This window comes from Mauremys mutica, chromosome 1 (genome assembly GCF_020497125.1).
Source record: "Mauremys mutica isolate MM-2020 ecotype Southern chromosome 1, ASM2049712v1, whole genome shotgun sequence".
NCBI classification, from domain to species: Eukaryota; Metazoa; Chordata; order Testudines; family Geoemydidae; genus Mauremys; species Mauremys mutica.
The window spans coordinates 129,347,590-129,375,198 of record NC_059072.1 but is presented as its reverse complement, the minus strand read 5'-3'; the positions used below and the strand labels follow the sequence as shown (position 1 = coordinate 129,375,198).

The 27,609-nt window shown below is 44.5% G+C and overlaps 2 protein-coding genes across 3 annotated transcripts in view; one reads left to right on the top strand and one right to left on the bottom strand.

The window, feature by feature from the left end:
- Positions 1-17,419, bottom strand: part of LOC123354105 (tetratricopeptide repeat protein 38-like) — a 34,938-nt gene extending 17,519 nt beyond the window's left edge. Inside the window, exons 1-6 of one of the 2 annotated variants that reach the window (XM_044995794.1) lie at positions 17,308-17,419; positions 12,710-12,787; positions 12,155-12,236; positions 4,358-4,529; positions 3,178-3,351; positions 468-543 (exon numbers count right to left, since the gene is read on the bottom strand). In XM_044995794.1, the coding sequence (XP_044851729.1) occupies positions 468-543; positions 3,178-3,351; positions 4,358-4,529; positions 12,155-12,236; positions 12,710-12,733 (528 nt within the window). In that variant the 5' untranslated portion in view covers positions 12,734-12,787; positions 17,308-17,419. Of the gene's footprint in view, positions 1-467; positions 544-3,177; positions 3,352-4,357; positions 4,530-12,154; positions 12,237-12,709; positions 12,788-16,789; positions 17,214-17,307 lie in introns of those variants that run through there. The other variant, XM_044995785.1, reaches the window with a different exon arrangement.
- PKDREJ (polycystin family receptor for egg jelly) lies at positions 17,110-26,267 on the top strand. Its single transcript, XM_044995771.1, has one exon. The coding sequence runs from the start codon at positions 17,189-17,191 to the stop codon at positions 25,163-25,165; it is 7,977 nt and encodes a 2,658-aa protein (XP_044851706.1). The 5' UTR covers positions 17,110-17,188; the 3' UTR covers positions 25,166-26,267.
- Positions 26,268-27,609: the final 1,342 nt, after the last annotated feature.

Here is a 27,609-nt window from a genome sequence, read left to right as displayed (position 1 = left end):
TTACATATACCTAATTTACCAAGGCATTATGCAGAGTGCTCATTAGATTAACCTATCGCACGTCTGATATTTTACTAGGGAGCTGTTACCATTCCCAAGATTTGTTGGCAAATCGACACAAGTTTCAAATACATTTCTCAATGACAAGTTTCCATTTTATTCTCTCAGGCTTGCATAGCAAGATTCTGTTTGTCCTTCACTCTCATCCTTCCCTCTCCCCTCCGATCATGAATTTAAAAAGCCAGCAAAACACTAAGGAAAGGGGGAAAATCTCCTATTTGAGGTCTCAAAGGCCCATAACCTACATGAGGATGTGGCACATGAACGGTTATGAATTTCAGAACAGTTGCTTATTTTTGTTTAATTTATTTAAAATTGTCATTTATCTTCTCTCTCAAATGAACATCTGAATACTAAATAAGATAAAAAACTTAAAAACCTTTTGGCACCAATAGTGTCCTGTTTACCTCATTGGCAAGCTTTTCAGCACGATCAAAATAATTAGTTTCCATCAGTCCAAAGGAGTATATGCCTTTCACATAGCTAAACAAAAGGAAAACCCCATTTAGAATTAGGAGGATAAAGCTAGTATTGCAAAGCACATTAAAAAATTTCAATACAAAATAATTCTTCCACTGCACGTATTAATACCGAGTAGTGGAAAAAGGAGAAAGTACATAGAATCTGATTTTTTTCCCTACAAAAAGTTAGCGCTATCGAGGAAATGCTCAACTTTCTTTTTCCCAACATACCTAGAGTGGGAAGATATATGTATTCATGTTTTGTGCTAACTACAAAAAAAATAATCACACAGAACTTTGTGAGATGCAGAGTATTTTAAAGAAATCAAGTACAGTATGTTTACAATATTCAGTGCATATATTTCCAAAGTATAATGCTGTGGATATTGTATCATTTTCCCAATTTAATATATTTTGAAGTGAAAAGACTTTACAGAGAGGAAAAAAGGGTACTTTATGTCTGGGTAATCTAGCAGTTTTCTTTCCCATTGTTCTACTGAAGCTCTGCAAAGTATAATAAAATAGATACCAGTGCTTATTTCCAGACAAAAATGAATCATTATGATGCATTTTATTAATTACTTACACTCATGATATCAGAATACTGTAGTTAGTCAGAGCAAAAGCTTGAAATTGTTTGTGAAAAACAAACATTGGACATCTCAAAAAGTCAGAATTCACTGTTCTTCAGAGAACCCTTACTCTGCCTACCATGCTGTGTGTTATCACATGACATTGTTGGGTTCCCATGCTAGATACATCAAGTACTGTCAAAGTTTTGTCAGCTCTTTGTCCACTTTCTGGAGTGTACTCACTGCAACTAAATGCAGTGGGTCTTTGTGCAGGAAGAAGGGGACAGGGCTCCTTTAAGGTCCTTACTGTATTTGGGTTATGAGGAAGGGGAAACAGGAACAGACTTACCCGACTGGAGCAAACAGAGGAACAGAAACTGGCCAGATTTGGAGGAGTGGGGTGCACAAACCCACCAGAAAAGGGGAAGGTATTTATACCCTGTGCATTCCAGAAGGATCTCTCTCTCTCCTCAGTAACTGACCAGCAGCACTCACCCTCCCATCTACGGGATCATAGTAGGACCAGATTTTTTATGATTTGCTGTGGACATTGCACTTGTCGCTTTTTCTCTTTTGGGGCTGGGAAGGAATTATACCCTTACTGCCAGATTGGCTGAGGCCTGGTGGGTTTTTTTCTCCTTCCTCGCAGCAGGTCAAAGACCCGGTGGGACAGGTAAGGAGTCAAATGTCAAATTTAGTAGGTAGCAGATGTGGCAGGAGTCCAGTGCAGCTACTCGTTACAGAAGGGATGTCTGATGAACCGGAGTTGGAAGTGGACCTAAGGGAAGGCATAGCTCAGGAAGCTGGGTAAGGGGTACTTGGGGCTCCTAAGGTCTGCAATAGAAGGGAGACAACACCCCCTTTTTTCCAACTCCTCTTAACCCTCATATGAGGGGAAGGTAGTAGAGGCTCAGCAACAGACTGGGAAGGGAGAAGGTTGACAGCTACCCTCCCAAATAGGCAGAAACAATTAACAATGGCCTGAACAATTTATTGCCATGTATTCCCAGATATGTAAAGCGAATAAAGTTGTGGCCTAATTAAACCACATCTATAGCACCTTGTCTTTCTTGCTGCATTGCCGAGGTAACAAAGTAAGTTTGTTTTGGAGGAAGAGATACAATATGCTGGTCACAAGGTTGTATTCATACAGCTTATAGTGTCAGGGCAAGAGCTGGTTGCATATGGATGCTTTGTACATCTACCTCCACATGTTAACCTGTGTATCCACTTATAAATTTATCTCTAAACTTAGCTCTAAATTTCTTTTATAATTCAAAGCTAAAATCCTTTCATGAGTTTTTTGCCTTTCAAGAGTTTGAATTTTTTGTTTAAAAAAACCCAAAACCTGTTCTAATGCATGTCTGATAAGTAACTGATATGTCAACATATTTAGATTATCTTGCATTAATTCCAGAAGACCAAACTGGATCATCCTTCAGCTTTTCATGAAGCACTAGAAGTTTTAGATGGGTGCAGCACAGCAGCCCTCTTCCTGAGAGAGCTCGGTCAGCATGCACACTTAGTTATTAAGTTAGGCAGCAAGCAGGCTGAACTAGACTTCCTCATTGCACAAATCTTTTTAGGAAAATCCCAATTCTTATTTCAAAACAACAGTTTGGCAGTCCAAATTTAAACTGGGTCCCACGGCTGCATTTTCCTCTCCCAGTTCTGCTTCCTTCTTGTAAAGTGTTGCAACTTAGCTGTAAATTCTTTTGAGTAAAGACCATGGCCCAACAGAAGTCAATGGGAGTTTTGCCATTGACTTTATTAGGGCCAGGATTTCACTCCATGTCTTCATATATAATTTCTGAGTACTATAAATTAATCATCATCAGTGACCCATTCAGCCAAAATCTCAGTTAAAAACAACTGACCAGTGGGTCAATAGGAATGCAAAAAAAATAAAAGTTCATTCTTATACGCATATTTTTAAAGCCAAGGGTAGCTGTCCTCAGGCACCGATTGCAGGAATAATCAGGAAAAGTTTGTAACAGCCTCACACATTGCTGACCAGAAGATCCTGAACTTATGCAAACCAGAGGTGGCGATCCACAGACACCTGAAGATCAACTCTTGCATACCTACTAAGAGGAATATCAGGTGTCCAGTAAGGATAAACACGGGCAACAGAGTCTCGCATCTGTGTTTGACATCCCATGTAAAAGTAAGTGGCCTGGGCAAATTTGAGTGCTAGTATGTCAGTTGGATGGTCCCGTAGAATTTGATCCCACACATCACAAGCTTTGGGAAAACGCCTAGAGAGAAGAAAAAATATTAATCATTGACAGAGCCAGCAAGACCTAACTGTCTCAGTCTAATATTTCTAAACTTTTACTACTCCAGCAAGTGTAAGTAAAAAACCTAACAAGAAGTGACAATATCCTAGCTTGCAGGAATTTTTCTCAATTTATAATATACACAATTGTTACACTGTCTTCACAGAGTACTTTCTACACAATCATGTATATGGCATTCTTTGTTACTAGTAATGCACTGTAACAGAAGAGAAAATGAATTTCCTTTTGGCCCTGATCTTGCATGTTGAGCCACATGGGAAGATCCTCACACCTGCAGAGAGACTCACGGAAGTTCTGCACAGGTGCAGGGGTCCCACCATGCAAACTGAACTTGCAGGGTCAGAGCTTTAGTGATTTCATTCCTAACCTTTGTTATCAAATATTAACATAAAAGTATTTTCATATTGACAGAAAGCAAATAACCAAAACTAATAGCGTGCAATATTTTTGACAGGATATGCAAACTCAATATATTTCTGTAAATGCTCAAATCCCCAAAGTCCTAATTTTCTGGGAGTGCTTCCAACTATGTATCATCTCTCCTTTTTAGAGGAAACAGAGCTTGCGGTGCAGGGTGGGCTATAAAAAGAAAAGGAAAGGAAAAGTCTGCTGCAGCCCCAGCTCCATGGGATGCTATCCTCAAGTTTCAGCATAACCAATGATTTACCCTCTTGAGTGGTTTTAGTTTTAAAAATAGTTTAGTCCATTATTGGAATAATGGTAGGTTTTAAAATACAGAATGCTTAAAACTAATTACGTTTAGTATGCTGGCACCATAACAATAATTTGTATTATGATATTGCTTGTTATTTAGCACAGTGATGCTTACAGTCACTGAAGAGGACTGAAAGATGCCAAGACAACAATAAAAATGAAAACAAAATGGCAACATGCAACCACACTATACACATTTTGAATGATAAAACCCTTTCCACTTCTTTTTCCCTAAAAACCAACCGCTTACCCACTGGCAAACATGTCGAGTGCAGAAACATGTAGCTTCTCCCTCTCAGTCAGGGGCTGCGATTCTGAAAGTGCCACCATCTTTTTCATCGCACTGTCCAGCTTTTTGTCTAACCTCACTGAAGTTCCAGTGCCAATCAGAACCAAGCCATTAGCAATCACGTGTCCCATTGCTGAAGAAAGCAGCATGGATAAACATTAGACACTAAGAATTACAAGTAATTTAACAGGTGCAGAAGCTCTAGGCTAAACTATAGAGAGAAGTTTAAATGAGAGCCAGAGGCAGTAGATGGCAGTAGTGCTAGAGGGCCTCATCCTCCCTGATTGAACTAACCTTGTTATCTCTAGCCTGCTTCTTGCTTGCTTATATATACCTGCCCCTGGAAATTTCCACTACATGCATCTGACGAAGTGGGTATTCACCCACGAAAGCTCATGCTCGAAAACGTCTGTTAGTCTATAAGGTGCCACAAGACTCTTTGCTGCTTTTAGAGACTGGTTAGGATCCCAATGGAAAACCCAGGCAACTTAAGGTACATCTACATGGCAATGTAAGCCCAGACTCAGGCTTGAGCCCAACCCCCCTTCCATCTGCACACAAATCTCTCAGACTCAGGTTTGCACTTAGGATCCTAGGAGCCTGCAGGGGTGAAGGCCCTGCCCCAAGTCAAGCCAAGACTCAAGGTTTAAACTCTTGCTTTGTGATGTAAATGCAGCCTCTCAACTCGGGTCCTGAGAGTCCATCAAAAGGATCCCACAATCCTCTTGGCCAACTTCCTTTGTCTCTTCTATCCCAAGAATCTCCAATCAACTGGAGGGAAATGGAAGTAACCCCTTTAAGTTTAGTGCAGCAGCTTGGTGTCAACCTTTAATACTTCCACTGTCTTCTGAACACCACACTGCAAAGCATCAGAGAACCTTCTGTATTTGCTGACCAGGAGAAGCCTTTTGCAAAGCATGATGCTTCATGGTCACAGGAGTGCAGCCAGATTCTAGTAAATCCCTGGTGCGAGGCCAGCAAAACAGTGGATTTTAGTAAGAGTACAAGGAATGACCATACATACCAGCAAATAGAGAATAAGCTGGCAATGTTGCAAATTTACCAAACCAGTGACCAGTGCAGGGAGCAGATTAAGCGGCTCAAGATTGAGTACAGGAAAACCAGGGATCACACCTCAGGCAACATGCCTGTTTTATGAGGAGTTTGACCAGGTGCTGGGCACTGTGCTGAGCACAGAGCCAGCAGTGGTGCATGATGAAGTGGTCAACTGGGATGGCACCCGGCTGGCCCCAGAATCCAGCATGGTGACTCATGGGAGCCAGCAGCAAGCACTGAATGAGGCCAGCAAAGTGACACTGTTGCTGAAACTGTTCCCAGAGGAGGCTTTTGGGCAGAGCACCAGCAGTACGTCCTGGGGCCATATTCGGATGACCTGTTTGATGCACCTCTGAGGAACAGTCCACTGTGGAGCCTGCAGGAGCCACAGAAGGGACAGAAGCCTGCACTGAGCTATGTGAGACAATAACCCTCTGTGTCTTGTCCTGTTCCAGGCCCCTTGACCTCCACTGACTGCAGTACCTCCACAGCTTGCCCACAGTGCGGCAGAAGCCTGGGCCAACGTACCTTCACGGACCATTCCAAGTCGAAGCATTTCTGTGACAAACTTATGGTTGAAGTTCTAAACAGGGACAACAAGCAGGTCCAGTATCAAAGACAGGGGGACTTATGGCTAGAGGAAAACTATAGTGAGCGGCAAGAGGAAAGGCTCAGGCTTGTTGCATATCTTGAGGACAGGATTTCAGCATGAGACCAAGCACTTGCTTCACAGTTCCTGGAATAGGAACAGCAGCTAAGGGAGGAGGACAGAGCTCAGCAGAAAGAGCTGTCTGAACAGCTTATATCGCTAACGGCTGCAAGAGTATTGGGTCCTGCTGCATTACCTGCACCATGGCATGAGTCCCATGCATGGTACCCTGTGATGCAGTCCAAAAAGAGCTTGAAAAACTCCATGGCTGGGTGGCCCATGCAAACTTGCTCCCTGCAGCTCTCCATATTTTCCCACGCAGCACTCTCCACCCCCAGCACAAAGGGCACAGCAAATAGGGAAAAGGTGGGCGGTGGGGGTGGGGCTAACAGATACACAGTGGTAGGGAGTTTCAGTCTCATACATGGTTTCCCTTTTTGTACTTGTTCATGCCCTTTTTTATTTTTATTTTTTCTGTAAGGTTCTGTTACTGGAGTTTGGGTGTGGTAATGGCAACTGGCCTGCCTGGTAATGGGCGAATACTGTATTTTTCTAATACATGCTTATAAATAAAGCTTTTTATTTAATCAATATAGTTTATTGCTATCATTGCATCACATACTATGTGTATTTAATATAATAAAAGTAAGCACATGATCAGGGACAATTAGGAACTAGCAGGCAAACACTATTACATCAATTTGAGGTTCACCACTTTCCCCACCATTCATTTTTTCCCTGTCAAGTGGTCACTTTCTTTCATTAATCCTATCATTCTCATCAGCCAGCAGAAGGAGATTGCATAGCAAGCATTGTCTCCTCCAGTCCCTAAGCATATCACCATCCTCAATAAGACTGAGATCCAAATCCAAGCATGTACCACCAAGTTACTATTCATTTTAGGAATTACATTTCATAGTTCATTTGAAGTATATTTTTTTTCAGCCCATTTCTCATGTTTGCCTTTTAAAAGAGATAGCCCTTTTTCTTCCCTTTAGGACAATCTCGTAGAACATAAATAAAAACAAACAGTATATTTTCAGGACCCAACCCTTATGCTTCTGCATGTGATACTCCTGGGGGAATTCTGCACCATATTCATACCTTCCACAGATTTCTTGGTTCCCACGCAGAAAAATGGGGGAGCCAAGAAATCTGTCGGGAAACACACTCCCCTTCCATGGCAGCCCAGGTGCATCTGCTGTGGAGAGACATTAAGCAGGTGGGGCTGGGCACATGCCTGCATGGGAAGGAGTGAGAGAGACTCACTCTGTCCCTCTCTTCTTTGTTGCTGCATCCTGAGCTTGGAGCCCTAGGGCTGTGGTGAAGCAGGCTCTGTCCCTGAGGGCTTGGCTACACTTACAAGTTGCAGCGCTGGTGGAGGCTTTCCAGCGCTGCAACAACACCCCGTCCACACTTGCAGGGCACAACCAGCGCTGCAACTCCCTGGTTGCAGCGCTGGCTGAAAACCCATCCCGGCAGGGGTATAAGGAGTGCAGCGCTGGTGATCCAGCGCTGCCCAGCAGGTGTGGACACTCACCAGCGCTTTACCTGTCCTCCAGGGAATAAGGAGGTATCCCAGAATTCCTGTTCAGCCACTCTGCACATCAGTTTGCACTCTACTGCTCTTGGCTCAGGTGACCCGCCCTGTAAATGCCCCGGGAAATTTAAAAATCTCCTTCCTGTTTGCTGCAGCCAGGTGTGGAGTGCAATCAGTTTTAATCAGTTACAGGTGACCATGCCTCCACGCGGCAAACGAGCCCCAGCATGGAGCACTGGTGAATTGCAGGACCTCATCAGTGTTTGGGGTGAGGCATCTGTTCAGGCACAGCTGCGCTCCGGCCGTAGGAATTACGATATCTTTGAGCAGATATCAAGGGCCATGCTGGATCGGGGCCATGATCGGGACGCAGTACAATGCAGGGTGAAAATTAAAGAGCTGCGGAGTGCCTATTACAAAGCCCGAGAGGGGAATCGACGATCCGGAGCTGCTCCCACGACCTGCCGTTTTTACAGGGAGATGGATGAGATACTTGGGGGTGACCCCACTGCCAATCCCAGGATAACGATGGACACTTCTGAGCAGGCTGGGGGACAGGAGGAGGAGGCGGAGGAGGCGGCGGAGGCGGAGGCGTGGGGGGGGGAGGAAACCGCGAGTGAAGCTCCTGGCATGGGGGAAGAAACCGCAGATTCCCTGGAGGCATGCAGCCAGGAGCTCTTCTCAAGCCAGGAGGAAAGCACCCAATCGCAGCAGCCAGCAGTTGCAGAAGGACAAGCAGAGGAGCGTGTTACCGGTAAGCGGCTTTTATTTTCTGGGTGAAATGTTTCTGGAGAGGAAGGGGGGTTAAGGCTGCATGCATGCCAGCCTCTAGATGTGGAATAGCCCGTTGATGTGGTCTATCACGTCGCGGTAATCTGCCTCAGTTATCTCAGCAAAAGCTTCATCCAGAGCGTGGGCAATATGCCTGCGCAGGTTTATAGGCAGAGCCACTGTGTCCCTTGTCCCAGTGACGGTGACGCGTCCGCGCCACTCTTCTGCCAGTGGTGGGGGGACCATTTCTGAACACAGGCAAGCCGCATAGGGTCCCGGGCGGAATCCACATTGCTCTAAAAGAGCCCCCCGCTGTTCCCTAGTGACTCGCAGTAGGGAAACATCTTCCAGGATTAAGTCCTGTGAAAAATGTTGGGAGACTCTTTAGTGAAGAGATAGGGAGATAAGATCACCCCTGCATCTGCATTTCACTCAACCCCTCTAGCACTCCAGATTACCCGAAGCAACCAGCTCCCCTCTTACACCCAAGCCCCACTTCTCCCCATATAAGCACTGCTCACTCACCATGTCGTGGCTTCTGTAGTGTTATGCGTGTGGGTAAAAGAATGCTTAAATAAGAACTCACTCCCTCAGTGTAACAATTCATGTCTGGAGATAGTGGATACAATGCTGCCCGTGTTAAATGTTGTCATTTCTGTTTCTACAGTGACCTTGACTGGACTGCCCAGATGTTCAACATCACAGAGGCTTCAAAATTTGAGAAAAAATCCCGAAAGAGCAAAGAAGACATGCTGAAAACTGTTCTTAATCAGTCTGCTCGAGAGAGTAAGGACTTGAAGGATTGGCGAGAGAAAGAAAGCAGGACACGCAAGAGAAATGCAGTGGCCAAGAGGAAAACCACGGAGCGGCTGCTAAGCATCCTGGAGCGCCAAGCGGAGTCTATAGAGTCACTCGTTGCCATGCAAGCAGAGCACTACCGTGCTACTCCCCCACCCGCCCCGTCCTTTGTGCCTTGTGCCCCAATGTCAGCTCAAACCACCTTTCCCCAGCATCCAGGTTCTTACCACCACCAGCTGCCTCCAACACCTGTATGTTCCCCAACCAGCCCTGATACCTACCACCACCCTTACCCTCTGCATTCAACCCCCATCACCATGCAGTATATGAACCCTGAAGTGCAGGATTCATTAAACAGCAATCCAGACAGGGCATATGCAAACTTGTGACTGTACAGTTCACCAACCCACACCCCTGCCCTCTTGTGTTCATGAAATGTTGTGTGTCTGTCTGTCTGTCAAGGAAGTTTTTTCTTTTCAATAAAACAATTCTTGGCTTTGAAAACAGTCTTTATTATAGCAGATAGTGAAAGATACCTTAGCCCAGTAAAGAAAGAGGCACTACAAATCATATTATTATTATGGATAATAGAATAACAGTGTAAGCAGTGCAATTCACTCCCATGCAAGGCAGCAAACATTATTGTTGGCTTTCAGCCTCAAATTCTTCCCTCAAGGCATCCCTAATCCTTGTAGCCCTGTGCTGGGCCTCTCTATTAGCCCTGCTCTCTGGCTGTGCATATTCAGCCTCCAGGACTTGAACCTCGGTGGTCCATGCCTCACTGAATGTTTCACCCTTCCCTTCACAAATATTATGGAGGGTACAGCAAGCGCATATAACCGCGGGGATGCTGCTTTCCCCCAAGTCTAGCTTCCCATACAAGCAACGCCAGCGGGCTTTTAAACGCCCAAAAGCACACTCCACAGTCATTCTGCACCGGCTCAGCCTGTAGTTGAACCGGTCCTTGCTCCTGTCAAGCTTCCCTGTATAGGGTTTCATGAGCCAAGGCAGTAACGGGTACGCGGGGTCTCCAAGGATCACAGTGGGCATTTCGACATCCCCTACTGTGATCTTCCTGTCTGGGAAAAAAGTCCCTGCCTGCATCTTCCTGAACAGGCCACTGTTCCGAAAGATGCGTGCATCATGCACCTTTCCAGGCCAGCCTGTGTAAATGTCAATGAAACGCCCGCGGTGATCCACAAGCGCCTGGAGAACCATAGAGAAATACCCCTTCCGATTAACGTACTCTGATGCCAGGTGGGGGGGGGCCAGAATAGGAATATGCGTCCCATCTATCGCCCCTCCACAGTTAGGGAAACCCATGTGTGCAAAGCCATCCACAATGTCCTGCACGCTCCCCAGAGTCACGGTCTTTCTTAGCAGGATGCGATTAATTGCCTTGCAAACTTGCATCAAAACGATTCCCACGGTCGACTTTCCCACACCAAACTGGTTCCCGACCGACCGGTAGCTGTCTGGAGTTGCCAGCTTCCAGATTGCAATAGCCACTCGCTTTTCCACCGTCAGGGCAGCTCTCAATCTTGTGTCCTTGCGCCGCAGAGTGGGGGCGAGCTCAGCACACAGTCCCATGAAAGTGGCTTTTCTCATACGAAAGTTCTGCAGCCACTGCTCGTCATCCCAGACTTCCATGACGATGTGATCCCACCACTCAGTGCTTGTTTCCCGAGCCCAAAAGCGGCGTTCAACGGTGCTGAGCATTTCCGTAAATGCCGCAAGCACTTTAGTGTCACACGCGGCAGGCAAATCCATATTGATATCATCGTCGGAATCCTCACTGTCACTTTGGAGCTGAAGGAATAGCTGGACTGCCAAACGTGTTGTGCTGGTGACACTCATCAGCAGAGTCCTCAGCAGATCGGGCTCCATTTGCCACAGAAATCGCGATTCACACAGAGAGTAACAGAAAGACACTCACAATGGCGCCAAACGCTGCTGGAAAGAGTGAATGCTGGGATGTGAAGCGATGCACCACGGGGCGCTGGCAAACAGGAAGCGGAATGACCCGCACACTTCCTTCCCCTTCCCACAATACTCAGCGCCAAAACGGCGCCAAAACGGGACGAGGTGCTCTGTGGGATAGCTGCCCACAATGCACCTCTCAATACAGCGCTGGAAAGTGCTGCAAGTGTGGCCACACTGCAGCGCTGGTAGCTGTCAGTGTGGCCACACTCCAGCGCTGGCCCTTCCACAGCTGCATGACCAGCGCTGTAACTCCCAGCGCTGCAACTTGTAAGTGTAGCCAAGCCCTGAGGCAGAGCAGAAAGGTAACAACTAAGCAGGCAGGGTGCTAATATTCCCATTGTTAGTTAATTGTTCCCATTCTTAGTCATTAAGGCTCCTTCACCTTGCCAGAGTAGTGTAAAGGAGCCTTATTGTAAATGACAGTAACGGAATTGTCAACTAGGAAGAGCTGTGTGCTTTCTTGTTTTTCTCCTGTGCCAGAGAGGCACAATGGGGTTAGATTCCAAATCAGGATCTATTTTATTTATCCATTAACAAAAATGCAAGATAATGACTGGCAAAACTATGACTTTCATGTGTGAAAGTCTGAGCAGTTTAAAGTGACATGCTACTTTACAGAACACCAAACATCAAATTAAAAGTAATGTAATTGAAATGAAAATCCAGGATTATAACTGGAATGCAGGGTACTGGTTACCAAGTATTTGTAACTTAACTTTCATGTGTTTAGGAAATGCTGAACAGTTATTGTGATTTTTTTTCTGTATGGTAGTTTAAATAAATTACCAAAATAAGTGAAACTGGCATGATTATATTGCATTATTTTAATAAATAAAATATGTAGAATTTTGCATTTTTTGGCACAGAATTCCACCAGGAGTAGTATAAAATAAGTTAACCATATAAAATTACTGTACTGTATGTTCAGCCTCAGTGATAACCATTAAAAAGGTATACTTACTAAAAGTTGGATCTGCTGCTAGTAACTTGGAGAGAGATCCTTCAATGCCTCCTAGACTCTTATCATTGGTCCATGTGACATACTATAATAAAGAGTGAAACTGACTAGAAATTAGGACAAATTAAGTTTGTTTTCATTGTCTCAATTGAGTGAACTCAAAAGTAGAAAGATAAATGGGAACAGTGAGACTAAATTTTTTCAGGTTTCAGAGTAGCAGCCGTGTTAGTCTGTATCCGCAAAAAGAACAGGAGTACTTGTGGCACCTTAAAGACTAACAAATTTATTTTAGCATGAGCTTTCGTGAGCTGCAGCTCATGCTAAAATAAATTTGTTAGTCTTTAAGGTGCCACAAGTACTCCTGTAAATTTTTTCAGATATAATTATCTAATGTCATCAATAAATGAGGGAATCTGTTTCTTAAAAATACATTGTTTAACCGGACTCTCTCCATTTAATTAATAAAAAGGATAAACAATTCAAAAATTAACTGCCACAAACACTATTTTTATGCTTGTCAGTCCCTTCAACGCAAGTTTTATCAAAACTCTTCCATACCTGAGTCAGTGTAGCATCAAACATTTTGCAGGCCTCATTACTAGTGGTGGATAGGACAAGTCCAGTATCCTGCCAAGCCTATATAAAAACAAGATGTGAGTATGCAGTGTTGTCATAGCTGTGTTGGTCCCAGGATATTAGCACCTTTTCCAGACTGAAGAAGAGCTCTGTGTAGTTCAAAAGCTTGTCTCTCTCACCAACAGAAGATGGTACAATAAAACATATCACCTCACCCACCTTATCTCTCTAAACAAGATGTGAGACTGTTTACTGAATACACTGATTTTCCAGATGTCATGTAAGCTGAGGTATAAGAATTGAAAGAAGGTTATCGGCAATTTCATTTCATCTACTTAAAAAAGTTTACAAGACAACTTGAGAAGCTATGTGAGGCTTTCATTCAACTAAAATTATATTTGAGGAATCCTCTTAATGGGGATAGAAAGGATGGAATGGTAGTGGTGGAAGAAAGACAAGGCAAATTGCACAATAATATGGAGGATCCAGATATGCTATGGGTCTTGTAATTTTAGGATCAGTCTCTCTTTAACCTTCAAATTGTATACTAGTCCCATCTCTTCAGATAGACCCCTTTCAAAATGGTTATGTGGCAAAATAAAATCCTTGCTTTGCTTCCTATAAAGGTAATAAAGGTAATATCAAACCAATACCACCAGTGACACTGGGGGCCCAAATTATCTGCTGGCGTAAATCCTCGGAAATCATCTGTGTTATGCCAGCAAAATATTTGACCTAAGGATTAATTTATAGGACTAGTATGGACATTTGATAAGGCTAAAATATAACACATAAACACTGAATTATGCGGTGCACAATTTTACACACAGATTATATAACAGCCTCAGTCTATAAACTCCATGGCAAACATCTCATTGTGATAACAGAGGTTTCAGATCCATCAGGGTGATTTATAAGCAGGAAGATTAAAATAAGATCTTTTATTAGCTGGATGAGGTGATGTATGTTTTACACAATAGGGTGGTTGGCTGTGGTGAACTGGTCATGAATGTCCTCAGGGGTATTCCTAAAACAATTCCAATAGTCAAATGAGAAATCTAACGATAACTCCTAATTTGCCATCAGATTGCCCATGATACCTTAATTCTGCTCCCTTGTGCATATACATGCAGTCTTTAATTACATAATATTTCTTTTCCACAGGATGGATACACAAAGAGGTGGAATGAAGGTTGGATGGGAAACCTTAAATCTCATTTCCTAACTTTCAAGTGCTTGATTTTGCCACCTAAATGACATTTTTAAACTTTATATCCAAAAAGCTCTCTAAATACACAGGCCACTTCCCACTCTCCCTTTCTATACTGGTATCACTATTAAGACTACAAGGTTCTATGGGCAGAGACTCATGTTAACACATATTATCCATTGCATAATGCTAGGCACACTTAAGAGCTACACAAATAACTACAGTCAAACTCGGTTTTTCTTCCATTACATAGAATTTACAGAAAATACAGATGGAGCCATTTAATATATTCTCCTGCTAATGGAAGAATATTCCTTATATATTTTGCAGTTTTTTACCTAGCTTCATTTTACAGTCTAAAATATTTGCTGATTCTAACCATGAACTCAAGTGTGGAAATTTGAAGCAATTGGCAGAGACATCTATTTTAATTAACAATGTCAAGGTTTCCTCAGTGTGATTGGATTAAAGATCACATGCAAGTAATTTAAGTAAATTGAGTGTTCAAAGTACAGGTCTAAAAAGACTATTCTGGAATCCAAATTTACAACTTTTGTTTAGTATTTGTACTGTGTACAGAAATATGGCAAAAAACACCAGCAACAAAGAAAGGAAAAGAGGTAGGTATGCTGTATAAATCTGCATACATATTGATAGTAAGACTTTGCCTGCACTAGCCTTGTTTCTGAAAAATATTCCAGTGCTTCTGATGCTAACTCCGCATAGGGTGACGAGACAGCAAATCTGAAAAATGGGGACTGGGGGTGGGGGGTAATAGGAGCTTATATAAGAAAAAGACCCAAAAATCAAGACTGTCCCTATAAAATCGGGACATCTGGTCACCCTAACTTCACAGGTGGAATACTGGAGTAGAAAAGGTACCCTTGGCAGACAGCATTATATCTATCCTGTTATGCAGATCTCTTTGGGCTTTGTCTGCACTAGTGCTCCCACCATTGTTAACACTGGGGGCTGGTCTACACTATGGGGGGGGATCGATCTAAGATACACAACTTCAGCTACATGAATAGTGTAGCTGAAGTCGAAGTATCTTAGATCGATTTACATCTCATCCTCACGGCACAGGATCGACGTCTGCGGCTTCCTGTCGACTCCACTACCGCCGTTCACGCTGGTGGAGTTCCGGAGTCGACGGGAGCACTTTCGGGGATCGATATATCATGTCTAGATGAGACGCGCTATATCGATCCCCGAGAAATTGATCACTACCCGCCAATACAGCGGGTAGTCTAGATGTACACCCTAGGAGAGCTGTTTCTGTGTTAGCAATGGCAGGAAGCTTTTTAGAAAGCAGGATGGTGTGGACAGTGCTTATGGGGAGAAGCAGAGATTAGTAGAACTGCAATAAGTTGTACTGCCAGCTATAAACTTTGTATGGAGCAATAGCACAAATAGGGAAAGGGGGTCTGAGCCTCCTCTCCCTTTCCAGCTTTCCACTATATGCTGAAAAGTTCAGTCAATTTCACTCTCCCCCATTTCCCATTATAGATATTGTGCTTGATCATTCACATTTCCCCCACCCCCACCCTAGCTGGACAGGACACGAATAAAATTTTTCGCCCAAATGTCTCAAAACATTTCACACACACAGGTAGCAATAGAGCATCCCTGTGATTCCTTGCACTGTTGTAGCCATGTTGGCCCCGGAATATTGGCCAGACAAGGTGGCTGAGGTAATATCTTTTATTGGACCAACTTCTACTGGTGAAACATACAAGCTTTTGAGTTACAGAGAGCTGAAGAAGAGCTCTATGTAGCTCAGGGGTGGGCAAATTTTTTGGCCCGAGGACCACATCTGGGAATAGAAATTGTACGGCGGGCCATGAATGCTCACAAAATTGGGGTTGGGGTGTGGGAGGGGGTGAGGGCTCTGGTTGGGGGTGCGGGCTCTGGGGTAGGGCTGGGGATGAGGAGTTTGGGGTGCAAGAGGGTGCTCTGGGCTAGGGCCGAGGGGTTCAGAGGGTGGGAGGGGGATTAGGGCTGGGGTAGGGGGTTGAGGCATTGGAAGAGGCTCAGGGGTGCAGGCTCTGAGCGGCGCTTACTTTAAGCGGCTCCCAGAAGCAGCGGCATGTCCCTTCTCTGGCTCCTACACGGAAGCACGGCCAGGCGACTCTGCACGCTGCCCCATCTACAGGCACCATCCCCGCAGTTCCCATTGGAGCACCTGATGGGGCCATTGGAGTACACAGGAGCCAGAGTGGGGCCATGCCATGGTTTGTGGGGCCTGCGTGGAGCAGCCCCCGGCCCTGCACCCCAGCTGGAGCACCAGAGCGGGGCAAGCCCCAGGCCCTGCTCCCCAGCGGGAGCTCGCTGGCGGCCTGTAGTTTGTCCACCCCTGATGTAGCTGGACGCCACCAGAAGTCAGCCCACTGAAAGATATGACTTCACCCCCTGGTGTGTCTAGCAGCCCTGTGAGACACGTGTACTGTACGTTACCCCCCCCCCCCCGCCCCCTTTAAGCCGGGGAGCCTGAGGCAGGGAGAGGTGAGGTGCTTGCAGAAGGCAGGCTGGGACCCAGGAGCCTGGACTCTTAATAAGGGGAAAGTCGCCGCCACAAAACCCCTGTGTCTGCGCAGAGCAAACGGCCGCTCGGATTCATGGTCTGTAAGATCAGGCGGGACAATCGCCGCTCGGGAGGCTCGAGGTTTACTGGGCACTGCCCGCGCCGGGAACCGGACTGAGCCGCCGCCGCCGCTCCCGGTCCGGTCCCGTCCAGCCCCATGTCACTGCGGGTGCGGCCGGGGGCAGGTTGTTGTGGGGAGGGGGGCCACGAACCTGCCCCTGGGAGGAGAGACCCCCCCCCAGCCCATCGCAGCGCCCCCCCCCCTCACCTTGCAGTCTCTCAGCGGCACCATGTTCCCGGCCCCTTCTCTGCCCTCGGGCTGCGGGACTGGGCCGGGCCCGCCCCCCGCAGGGAGACACCTCCCCGGGCCAGGCGGGGCCGGGCATGGGCGGCTCGGGCTCTGCTGAGCGGGCAGCGGCCCCTGGGGCCGGGGCGCATCGCCGCCAGCCGGCTGCGGGAGAGCCCGGCCCAGCCCGGCCCTGAGCCCCAGATCGGGGAAGGGAGGAATTTGGGCGCCGCATGAAACGCGGGGGGCGGGGACAGGCCCGCACCGGGGGGCGCAGCGGGGGATTCCGGGCGGCGCAGCGGCTGCTCGGTGGCAGTTGGAGCCGTTGGGAGATGTCCGTTCCCGGGCCAGGGCTCTCCCCTTGGCCCCGCCGCCACCACCATGCCGCCGCCGCTGCTGCTCCCCAGCCTCCTCCTGCCGCTCCTGGGCTGCTGCGGCCCCCCGGCGGGCCGGGCTGCTGCAGCCCCCCCGCGCTTCCAGCTCCCGCCACTGCTGGTCACCTGCTCGGACCCGCACGGGCGAGTCTATCGGCGCCAGGACAACGCGGTCTGGGCCTCGTGCCTGTGGGATGGGCCCATCGAGCTGCGTTATACGCGGGCCCCGGGAGCAGTGTCACGAGCCCAGGACGGGGAGACACACCTGCCACCCCCACCGCGCTGCCGCTGGTACCGGGACTCGACCTGGGTGCAGGACACGTCTCGCTGGTCAGGCAGGGCAGTGCTGGGGCCAGGCCTGGCTGGGGGGGGCCCTGCTCCACCCTGGGCCTCAAGCCACATCACGGTGCAGTGTGCGTCGGCCTCGTGTGCCGTGCCCACGTGCCTGCACCGCAACCTGAGCATCGAGGTGTCCGGGCAGGATGTGCGGCTCTTCCTGCTTTGGCCACCGGAACCCCCCATCCTCGAGTGGCAGCCCGTGCAGCTGGGCTGGTGTGCACGCCTGAAGAGCTCACGCTGGCGCTACCGCTTCAGCAGCCGCGGGGGCAGCCCTGCTGCACTCCTCATTCCTAGCAACCAGCACCACAAGCTGCTCCCACCCGCTGCCTACCCAAGAGCTGAATTGCACCAGGTCTGTGCCTCCTACTACAGCTACCGCCTGACCGTGCACTATACCCGCCGTGGTCTCTACATTGCCTCAATCAGCATGGAGCAGGGGCCTCAGATCAGCCTCAGCCTCACCCTCAGGGTGGAGCCAGCTCTGCTGCATGTCCTCAGTGCCCACTCTAAGCTGTTTAGCCTTCCTTACCAGCCCCTCAGCCTCTCCTGGAGCCTACAGCCCCTTGGCCCCAGGACATTGGCATATAGGCTGCTGGACATGCAGGGGACGGAGCGCTGGTCAGCCTCCTATAATCCTTATGCTTTGCGGAGCAACTTCTGTGCTGACTCCATGCCCCGGCAGGCTAATGAAATGGCGCTGGCCAGCATCTACTTCCATGTTGATGGAGAGTGGTTTGGGGATCTAGCAGGGGAGCTGAGTTTCTCCAATGCTACACTGGGCCTGACAGTGAACAGTGAAACTCCCACGTACCTCACCCTTAATGCCCAGAAGACCAAGACTGGCACTTATATTTTTAGCCGCAACCATGGACTTTATTACACCACCCAAGCAAACAATGCCAGTGCCCCTGATGATGGCTTCAACACCCATTATATATTCTTCCAGCAGCAGAGCCTTTCCTTCTTACTCACTATTGAGTTTGTGAAGTTGCAGTGGTACAAGTTCAACATGCACTTGTATCTGAACCGGAAAGGAGCCCTGTTCAGGTCTCTAGTGGACAGAGATATAGAAGTCCACATTTTCAACAGTGGTCCTTCTTTTTTGCGGAGTTTGATCTACATTGTGTGGTTTATTCCTGTGCAACATCCGATGCTGCAGTGTGAGTGGACCTTCAACCTGCAGTTGTTTGGGTCAAGAAAAGAGTACCTCATCCAGAACAATACTTATACTTATGATGATCATGTCAGAAATGCAGCCCACTTTGTCCGTCGCTCTGTTTTACCTTTTAATCCTGCCCTATACACAGGGTTTGTGGCAAAAGTGAATTGTACCAGAAGTGGACTTACACCTGCTGTTTTAAAAGTCACAGTCAACACTTATGCTTCAAAGGTCATGGAGTCACTGGTGTCTTGTCAGAAAAAACCTTGTTTCATAGAGCGTTTGAGAATCCAGAAGCCTGATCTTGTTTACCCCATCATACGTACTAAAAAAGGGTTACAACTTATCCTGTATGCCAAGTTGCAAGTAAACTGCACAGATCTTGTACGTACTGATGCAATCTGGAAAATCTATGGTGTTCAGAATGTCACGACTATTCCAGACTGGACAAAACCTTTAAATCCACCCCTCATCTGGAGAAGACAGATGCTCATTTTACAAATTCCCAGCTTTAGTTTAGATTATGGCTTGTATCTGTTTAATTTCTCTGTTAAAATAACTGCATCTGAGGGTGTTGTGGAAGGCTCAGATACAGTTTTTGTTCAGATTGAGAAGAGTGACCTGGTGGCAGTCATTGCTGGAGGCACCTTCCGGACAGTGGGTTTTTCTGATCATTGGACTCTGGATGGATCTACTTCCTCTGATCCTGATTCAGTGGACCGATTAGAGGGGCTCACATTTATGTGGTACTGTACAAAACGTGTATCAGATTATGCAAACATGACAGTGAGTACAAATGGGACCTGTCATCCAAACCAGGTAGATTTGAAATGGATAAAGTTTTCTGGTCCTACTCAAACTGTTTTGCCAGAAACCCTTCAAGGAAATACTGTGTACCATTTTCGTTTGGTCATTCAAAAAGATAACAGAAAGAGTTATGCTGACCAAACCATAAGTGTGCGGCCTGGATCTCCACCTGTTCTGAATGTTACATGCATTGAAAATTGTGGTAAAATTGTAATTCCAACAGATAGATTTACATTGTCTGGAAAATGCCTAAACTGTAGAATGACTAGTCGACCAGTCTATCACTGGTCACTTTTTTCAGGAAGTTTCACTGAAGTAAAATTTGATTGGGCTTCCAAAACTTCAACAGGGAAGTCTAGTGCATACCTGTCTATACATGCTTTGACTTTTATGAATATTGCAGACCAGTCATACACTCTTCTCCTAAAAATAACCACTTGGGGTGGTAGGTCATCAACCTACAGGTACTCATTTTATGTAAATTCTGCACCTAGGATTGGAAAGTGTACTGTCAATCCAACCAGGGGTGTTGCATTCCTGACAAAATTCATTGTTCAGTGTAGTGGATTTTCGGATAAAAATTTACCTCTTACGTATAAAGTAATAGCAGCCTCAGATTTATTGAAAAGCAGTAGAATAACTTCTTTAGAGGAGAATACATTGGGGACAATAGTATATTTTGGCTATCAGCCTAAAACTCCTCCATCTTTTCTCCCCATTGGTGTACCATCTAAGAAGTATACTTTGACAATCTATGTTCAAGTGTATGATTCCCTTGGGGCATTTTCCCAAGTAACTTTACACACAACAGTGCAGGATCCAGCCAAAAGTAGACCGCCAGATATTATGCTCAATGAACTGCTTGCTTTAACCAGTGGATCAAGTGCACCAATGACATCTTTGCTTCAAATTGGAGATTATTTAAATGTAGGCTATTTGGTTTATATGGTTGCCTCAATTTTAAATGATATTAAAACTGCACCAACTATCCAGGTGTCTAAGGCTGAATTTAGGGAAAGCCTTCTTAATCAGTCTTTGAGTATTCCTACTACCAACATAATAGAAGTAAATCAAGTAGTTGCTTGTATTTCTGAATTAACACAGGAAGTCACTGAAGTAAATAGAGCATCACAACAGCTTGCCATTCAAAAATTGAAAGAAGTGAGTGAAGCACTAAAAAGATTCAGGGATAAAAGCCTTGGGTCTGAACAAACAGAGCTTCTGAGCACTGGTATACTAACAGGCCTGTCCAATGTCCTGAAAGCTTCTCTTTTAGACCTCAGCAATGTGAATGTGCATGCAGTTAAACAAACCTTCTCTGTCATGGAGACTTTAGCAGAAATAGTCTTACAAGGCAAAGTCCCTGGAGAAAATGAAACTGTAATGGAGGCCAAAAGCTGGAACATTAATTTAAATAAAGATGAAAAGTGGGATGTCACAAATACTTTCTCCGCCAAAAAAGACTGCAAGAATTGCTTTTATCCAACACTGAAGCAGGGGGATCATTCGGAATTGCCAATAGATGCTGTAATTTCCACTGTATTTTATGAGTTTGAAGAGAACCCCTTCCCTTGGTTGGCATATAGGTCAGATATTGTGACAACAGTCACGGGGTTCAAAATGACAGGAACCAAGGTGAATGGTGACATAATAGGGATCATGCCTGCAGTAGCAGAAGTGATTATTGCTAGAAAAGACAAGAAGTCTGCAGCTTTTAAATTGACAATAGGGCCTGATAAAACCCTCCCAAAAACAACTGGAGGATTTAGTTTTGAAGTGAACAGAAACTCCAAGGATATATTTATCCAGATTTTGACTAAATTAAAAGTTTCTTTCAGGTTATTTATATACTTAGGTGTTAATGTCACCCACACCTCTCCTATAGCTTCTTTTTTTGCTTCTCACAATGAGCCTGCAGTTGCAAGTGGGAATAAGTCAAATAACATAGATTGTGCGATTAAGGCTCCTTATGTTATCTGTCTCCCACAGTCACTGCTGAGGGCCACAGCCCCAGGCAGTGGGACAGATAAATGGAACATTTCCATTATCTTGCAATCACAATCTATTGTAAGGTCCAGAAACAACAGATTGGTGAGCATCTCCCTTTTTAATGCTGTCTGCTTAGACCTAGATGGAGTGCAGAGTCAGTGGAAAGAAGGTACATGCGTTCTTGGCCCTCTTACCAGCTGGCAAAGGGTACATTGCATCTGCAAGGTGAAGCAGCACACCAAGGGAACAGCAAGCCGCACCATACCCAGTTCCTCCAAATTCGATATCAAGTTCTTGGCCTCTAAAGTATTTGTGGTCCCCAACCCAGTGGATCTGGAAAAATCCCTTTTAGCAAAAATACACAAAAACATGGTGACCCTCTTAACAGTGCTTTTCATTTTTTTAGTCTATTTTCTCCTAGCTCTCTGGGCCCTGAGAAAAGACCGGACTGATAAAGTTAGCAGGGACAAAGTTATAGTCCTGCAAGACAATGACCCCTTTGATAAAGTGTGCTACTTGGTCACTTTATACACAGGCAGTCGCTTGGGAGCTGGAACCACAGCAGATGTTTTTCTCCAACTCATAGGCCAAAATGGCACCAGTGACGTGCATCACTTACGGCACCTGAATTATCCATCATTCATTCGAGGAGGCATTGATACTTTTCTGCTAACTACCAAGAATGATTTAGGAGACATTTATTCCCTTAGGGTCTGGCACAATAACGGAGGTTCTTCTCCTGACTGGTTCTTAAGTAGAGTAAAAGTTGAAAATATGTATACTAAAGAGTTCTGGCTGTTTATTTGCAGGAAATGGCTTGCTCTTGATAAGGACGATCGCATACTAGAAAGGACATTTGTTGTTACACATCCAAGAGTACCTTTGGCCAAAATGGACTATTTTTTAATAAATATTGCCAATGACCTCGTAGATAGTCACATATGGTTATCTGTTTTTGCTCAGGTTGTCACTGGCTCTTTCAACAGACTCCAAAGATTATCTTGCTGTTTAGCAGTACTATTGTGTACCCTGCTTATTAACATTATGTTCTTTAATGCCGACAAAAATAAAGAAGTTGTTTCAATACACTTACGATATTTGATATCAATAATAATAGGAATTGAAAGTGCTTTGGTTACCATCCCTGTGCAAATGATTATAACTGCCTTGTTTAAGTATTCACAGAAGGAGCCTTCTCCACATGGTGCAGCTCAGAATCACCCAAAGGAAAGTTCACCCTTCATGTCTGGAAACCTTAGGAACTGGAAGGAACGCCTGCAAAAATGGTACCTTACAGAAGCTTCTACACAATCTGTGAGTAGCAATTCTCTAGAGAACTGTTCCAATGCTAATGATTCGTATAGTTTGCAGTATTTTGATAAGAAAAGAAAGCAAAGAACACCAAAAATGTGGAGTAATTGCACAATCTCTGAGGGTGCTGCAAATGCAATTGCAGCAGAGGAGGAAAATGCAGCTGATACTTCAACTGCAGAGGCTAAAGCACAACAGACCCAACCGCCAAACTCCAATTTCAGTAATAATTATGCAGAAGAAAAGGATGCCAGCATTCAGAAAGAAAGAAAACCACTAAACATCCCCTTCATGCTCTTTCGCAAAAGGCCACAGATAACTTTTTGTTGGTGGTGTGTCTATGTCTCTTGGATATTGGTCATAGCTGTAGCGGGGGTGTCATCATTTTTCATCGTATTATATGGTCTGTCCTATGGCTACAAAACATCATTAGAGTGGCTTTTAGCATCAACAACCTCATTTTTTGAGAGTGTGCTTCTTCTTCAAACCCTAAAAATCATTCTTTTCTCAGCCCTGGGTACAATTTATCCAAAGTACTGTGAAAACATCCCATGGTCAACCAGGGATAATTTCCTTGAGATTAGGTTGGATGAAGTAACTATGGATGCAGATGAGATGAGAGAGATGCACTATGGAATTATCAGACTCAGAGGCACTAAGCAGTATCAGCCCTTAGAAGAGGATGAAATCACAATCATGAGGAAAAGAGAGAAAATTAAAAGCAAAGTTTTCATCTTCCTAAAAGACATTGTCAGTCACTTTGTCTTTTTAACCCTAGTATTAAATATTGCCTACTCCACAGAAAACACCAATAGCTTTTACTACAATCAAGTTATTCATAAACAATTCTCTCTCAAGCTCTCCAACGTGGATAAACTAGAACACATTTACTTGTGGGTGAATAATGTCTTTTTGCCTTTGATCCACAATAACCACCAACCAACTTTTCTTTCTGATAGCTGGTCCAAAATCCTAGGTTTGCCAAGGATGAGACAAGTAAGGGCGAAAAGTACTGAGAAAAAATGTTTCCATCCTCACAGCTTTGTAAATAAATTTGTGATCAGTAAAAGCCATTGTCTTCATAAATATGGCAGTGACCCTGAAGAGAGAGGAGACTATGTTGGGTCCTGGACAAAGGGTGCCAACAGATCTGTTACTAGTGACACTGACAACTATGTAGGGTTTACGTACCAGTCAAACAGAAATCAGTGGGTGTATTACTCATATGGAGAATTATACACATATGGACCAGGGGGATACACTTTTTACTTCTTCCCTGCAGAACAGCGGCCTAATTCAACAAAAAGGCTGAATGTTTTACAAAATAGCAATTGGCTTGATGAAGAGACATGGGCTGTGATTATTGAACTAACTACATTTAACCCAGATGTACATTTATTTTGCAGCATCTCAGTAATATTTGAAGTTTCTCATTTTGGGCTCATAAACACAAGCTTGTCAGTACATTCTTTCACGCTCCCAATTTTCCAGCAGCAAAGCAGAACACAAATTTTTGTGTTTATAACTGTTCTTGCTTTTCTCCTCATTTATATCATGGATGAAATTCACATCATACGCCAAGAAAGGACAAAGTATATTAAAAATGTTTCCAATTTAATCAATTTTGGTCTAAAGTCGGTGTTTTTCTTTTTTGTTTTCCTGCAAGTCATCAAATTTAAGATGGGGGCTGATATAGTAAAGTTTTACTTACTTAATCCAAATGATTTTATTCCTTTCCATACAGTTTCTCATGTAGATCAGACCTTGAGGATAATTATGGGCTTTTTGGCATTTCTCATAGTTTTGAAAACTCTCAGGTATTCCAGATTCTTTTATGATGTGCGTCTGGCACAAAGATCCATCTTGGCAGCTCTTCCTGGAATCTGTTCTATGGCACTTGTGGTGGCAGTGTACTTTTTTGTATACATGGCTTTTGGCTACCTAGTGTTTGGCCAACATGAATGGAATTATAATAATATGATTCATTCAGCTCAGACTGTCTTCTCCTATTGTGTTTCAGCTTTTAAGGACACTGCTTTTACATCCAACCGGTTGCTGGGTGGTCTTTTCCTAGCCTCCTTTATGCTGGTGATGATCTGTGTCTTGATCAATTTATTTCAAGCTGTGATTATGTCTGCCTATGAGGATATGAAACAACCTGTATATGAAGAACCATCTGATGAAGCAGAGGTGATTACTTTTCTAGTTCATAAGATCAGAAGGATATGGTATTTTATCACCTGTAGGACACCATCAGCAAGTGATCCAGATCTTTTAAATAGCGTACTATATGGGCAAGCTCAGAGGTATAGCCACCGACACTTAGGGCTAAAGACCAAAAAAATAAACGGCAAGAAAATGGTTTATCTTGTCATATGAGTAATGCAGGTTTTTATGTGCAATAAGAATGGTTTTTAAAAAACAGTATAATAACAATAATAATTTATCCTCTAATATTTCCCAAATCAGTGCTCATAAATATTCTGAGTTAACTTGTGACATTAGGGAATTCTCAACATACAGCCACTCACTATTGGTCCTCCTCAGATTTACCTCAGAATCCTTTGAGACAGTTTCCATAGTATTTTAAATTAGGCATCAGTTCCTATAACATTTCATAGGCAGCAGGTCAGGACTCAGTTCAATAGCTGCCTGGGACAACAAGCCAGCTGCAAATGGCTGAGCAAATCCACTATAATGGAAGACTAGAAATGGACAGGGAGCAGGTTCATGGCATGTATACCCCTGCTTAGATACTGCTGGTAAGGCTTCTTCATGAATCATAACCTAAAGGATGAGAAATGTTACATTGAAAGAAAAGATAGGACAATTTATAATAATTTGATTTGGCAAGCAAAAAAACGGTTTCAAAACTACATTTCCCTAATAAAGACAATTTAAATACAATACTGTAAGGTTCTTAAAAGAATCAGCAAATACCTTTGACCTATACAATTTGTTGTGTATTCAGACTGTGCATTTAGTGGAATTCTGGTATATTTTGCTACTTTGTTTGCATGTTGGTCAATATGTTAAGTTTTACTAAGTAATGAATGTCAGATAAATGGGTACAGGCAAGAAGAAAGGACTTGTTTTATCACATCAAGCATTATTAAATGCATAGACCTTTGTTAGGAAAAATGTATTTTCTATCCCTGTAACTCGTTTGCTGTACAAAACTGATGTACAACAGATCCCCTCTCCCTCAATTCTAATTTTATGTGTTTTCATTGTATGTTCATCTTTTGCATGGAAACATTCTCCTTAGTTGAGTCCCTGTTTATCTAATAAATTCCAGGTTCCCCCTTCTGTTCAGAAAAGTGGGGTTTTACTATACTAAGCTTCTGACATTATTGTATATTTGCGGAGTATTTTTGATGTGAGTCAATCACACAGTATTGTGGGAACACATTTTCTACAAGTTTGTGTTTTAAATGTGTATCTTATCATAAACATTCAGGAATAAACCAATCTTTAAACACGTCCTTAGAACACGTGGCTATTTCTTACCAATATAATGGCCACACATACCAAATTCTGTCAGTAATTGGCATTGAATACTGTTTCAAATGTCATCCTTTGAACGGATAGTGTGATAGATCTTCTGGATGCATCTACAGCAAATGCACATATATGTAACTCAATCTAGTGGCATGACTACAGCATTCTCTCTTTTCTCCTCAGGGGTATGGGTTCTGGGTTCACCTATCAGGGCGCCTGGTACCTCCACAGAAGGAAACGCCTTCTAGTGCAGAGAACATAGAAGGCCTGCCCCTTGTAAAATATTCATCACCCAATCTCATACACAGGAGTGTTAGAGCACCAAAAACCCTATCAATTCCCAGAGTGATAAAACAGTAACGGGCTTTATTAGGTATTGAAAATTCAGGGTAGGGGACAATGGAAAAAACAGAATTGGGATAATACAAGACAAAATTAATAATACATAAATTCTATCTCCCGTCCAACATTTACAGCCAATATGTACCATACTGCTCCCTCCCAGCACGTGCCTAGGCAAATAGTGACTTTAGGCGCAGTCTGTAATGGGTGGTCCAGCACTGAAATCAGTAGCCATCTTAAAAGACAATATCAAACTAAATAAACAAGGGTATTCTTATAAGTATCCACACCAAGGATGGTTGGATCATCCTTGTGACTCTCTGGATTCAAAAGTGCAGCTAGGCTGGCTCTTGGTAGCCTCACTGTGACTCTCTCCTCAGTCTTTTGGGTTTCTGGTCTCTGCTGCAATGACACTGTTCAATGTCCCAGAAATTCCATAAGAGCTCAAAGTCTCTCCTTGGGTAGGAATGTGGAGGGTAGAAGGGTCCTCCCCAGCTGAATAGCTCCTTTTCTCGCTACACTCCAAACACAGTGCACTGACAGTGAAGTCAGACCCTTTATTCTGAGTCCTGGCTCATGATTGTTCCCAGTAGTGTTGCCAACTATGTTCTGTTTCTGCCCTGGACCCTAGGCAATCTGGGAAACAGAGTCCTTAGGCTCTGCCAACATTACTGCTATAGTTCAGAGGTGAGTCTCTTAGAGGCTGAGTGAGGTATTTCAGGAGCAACCCCTCAAAAGACAGTACACCGTCCCCTACATCAGAAAACTTGAGGTCCCCATCAAGAACTTAATTAAAAACATTTAAAATAATACATAATAAAACATCAATACAAACAAACACAATGTCTTACTAAAACCCAAGGACAGTACACTCCTGATACCCACTTACGGAGCATCTGAAGAAGCCCTTTGGAGGAGACACTAGCAGAATCCTAGGTTAACTTTACCATAGGTTTCACCTTTCATCCAGAGTATCTGGA

Coding starts and splice junctions, on each gene's coding strand:
- PKDREJ (XM_044995771.1), top strand. CDS start 17,189: ATGCCGCCGCCGCTGCTGCTCCCCAGCCTCCTCCTGCCGCTCCTGGGC.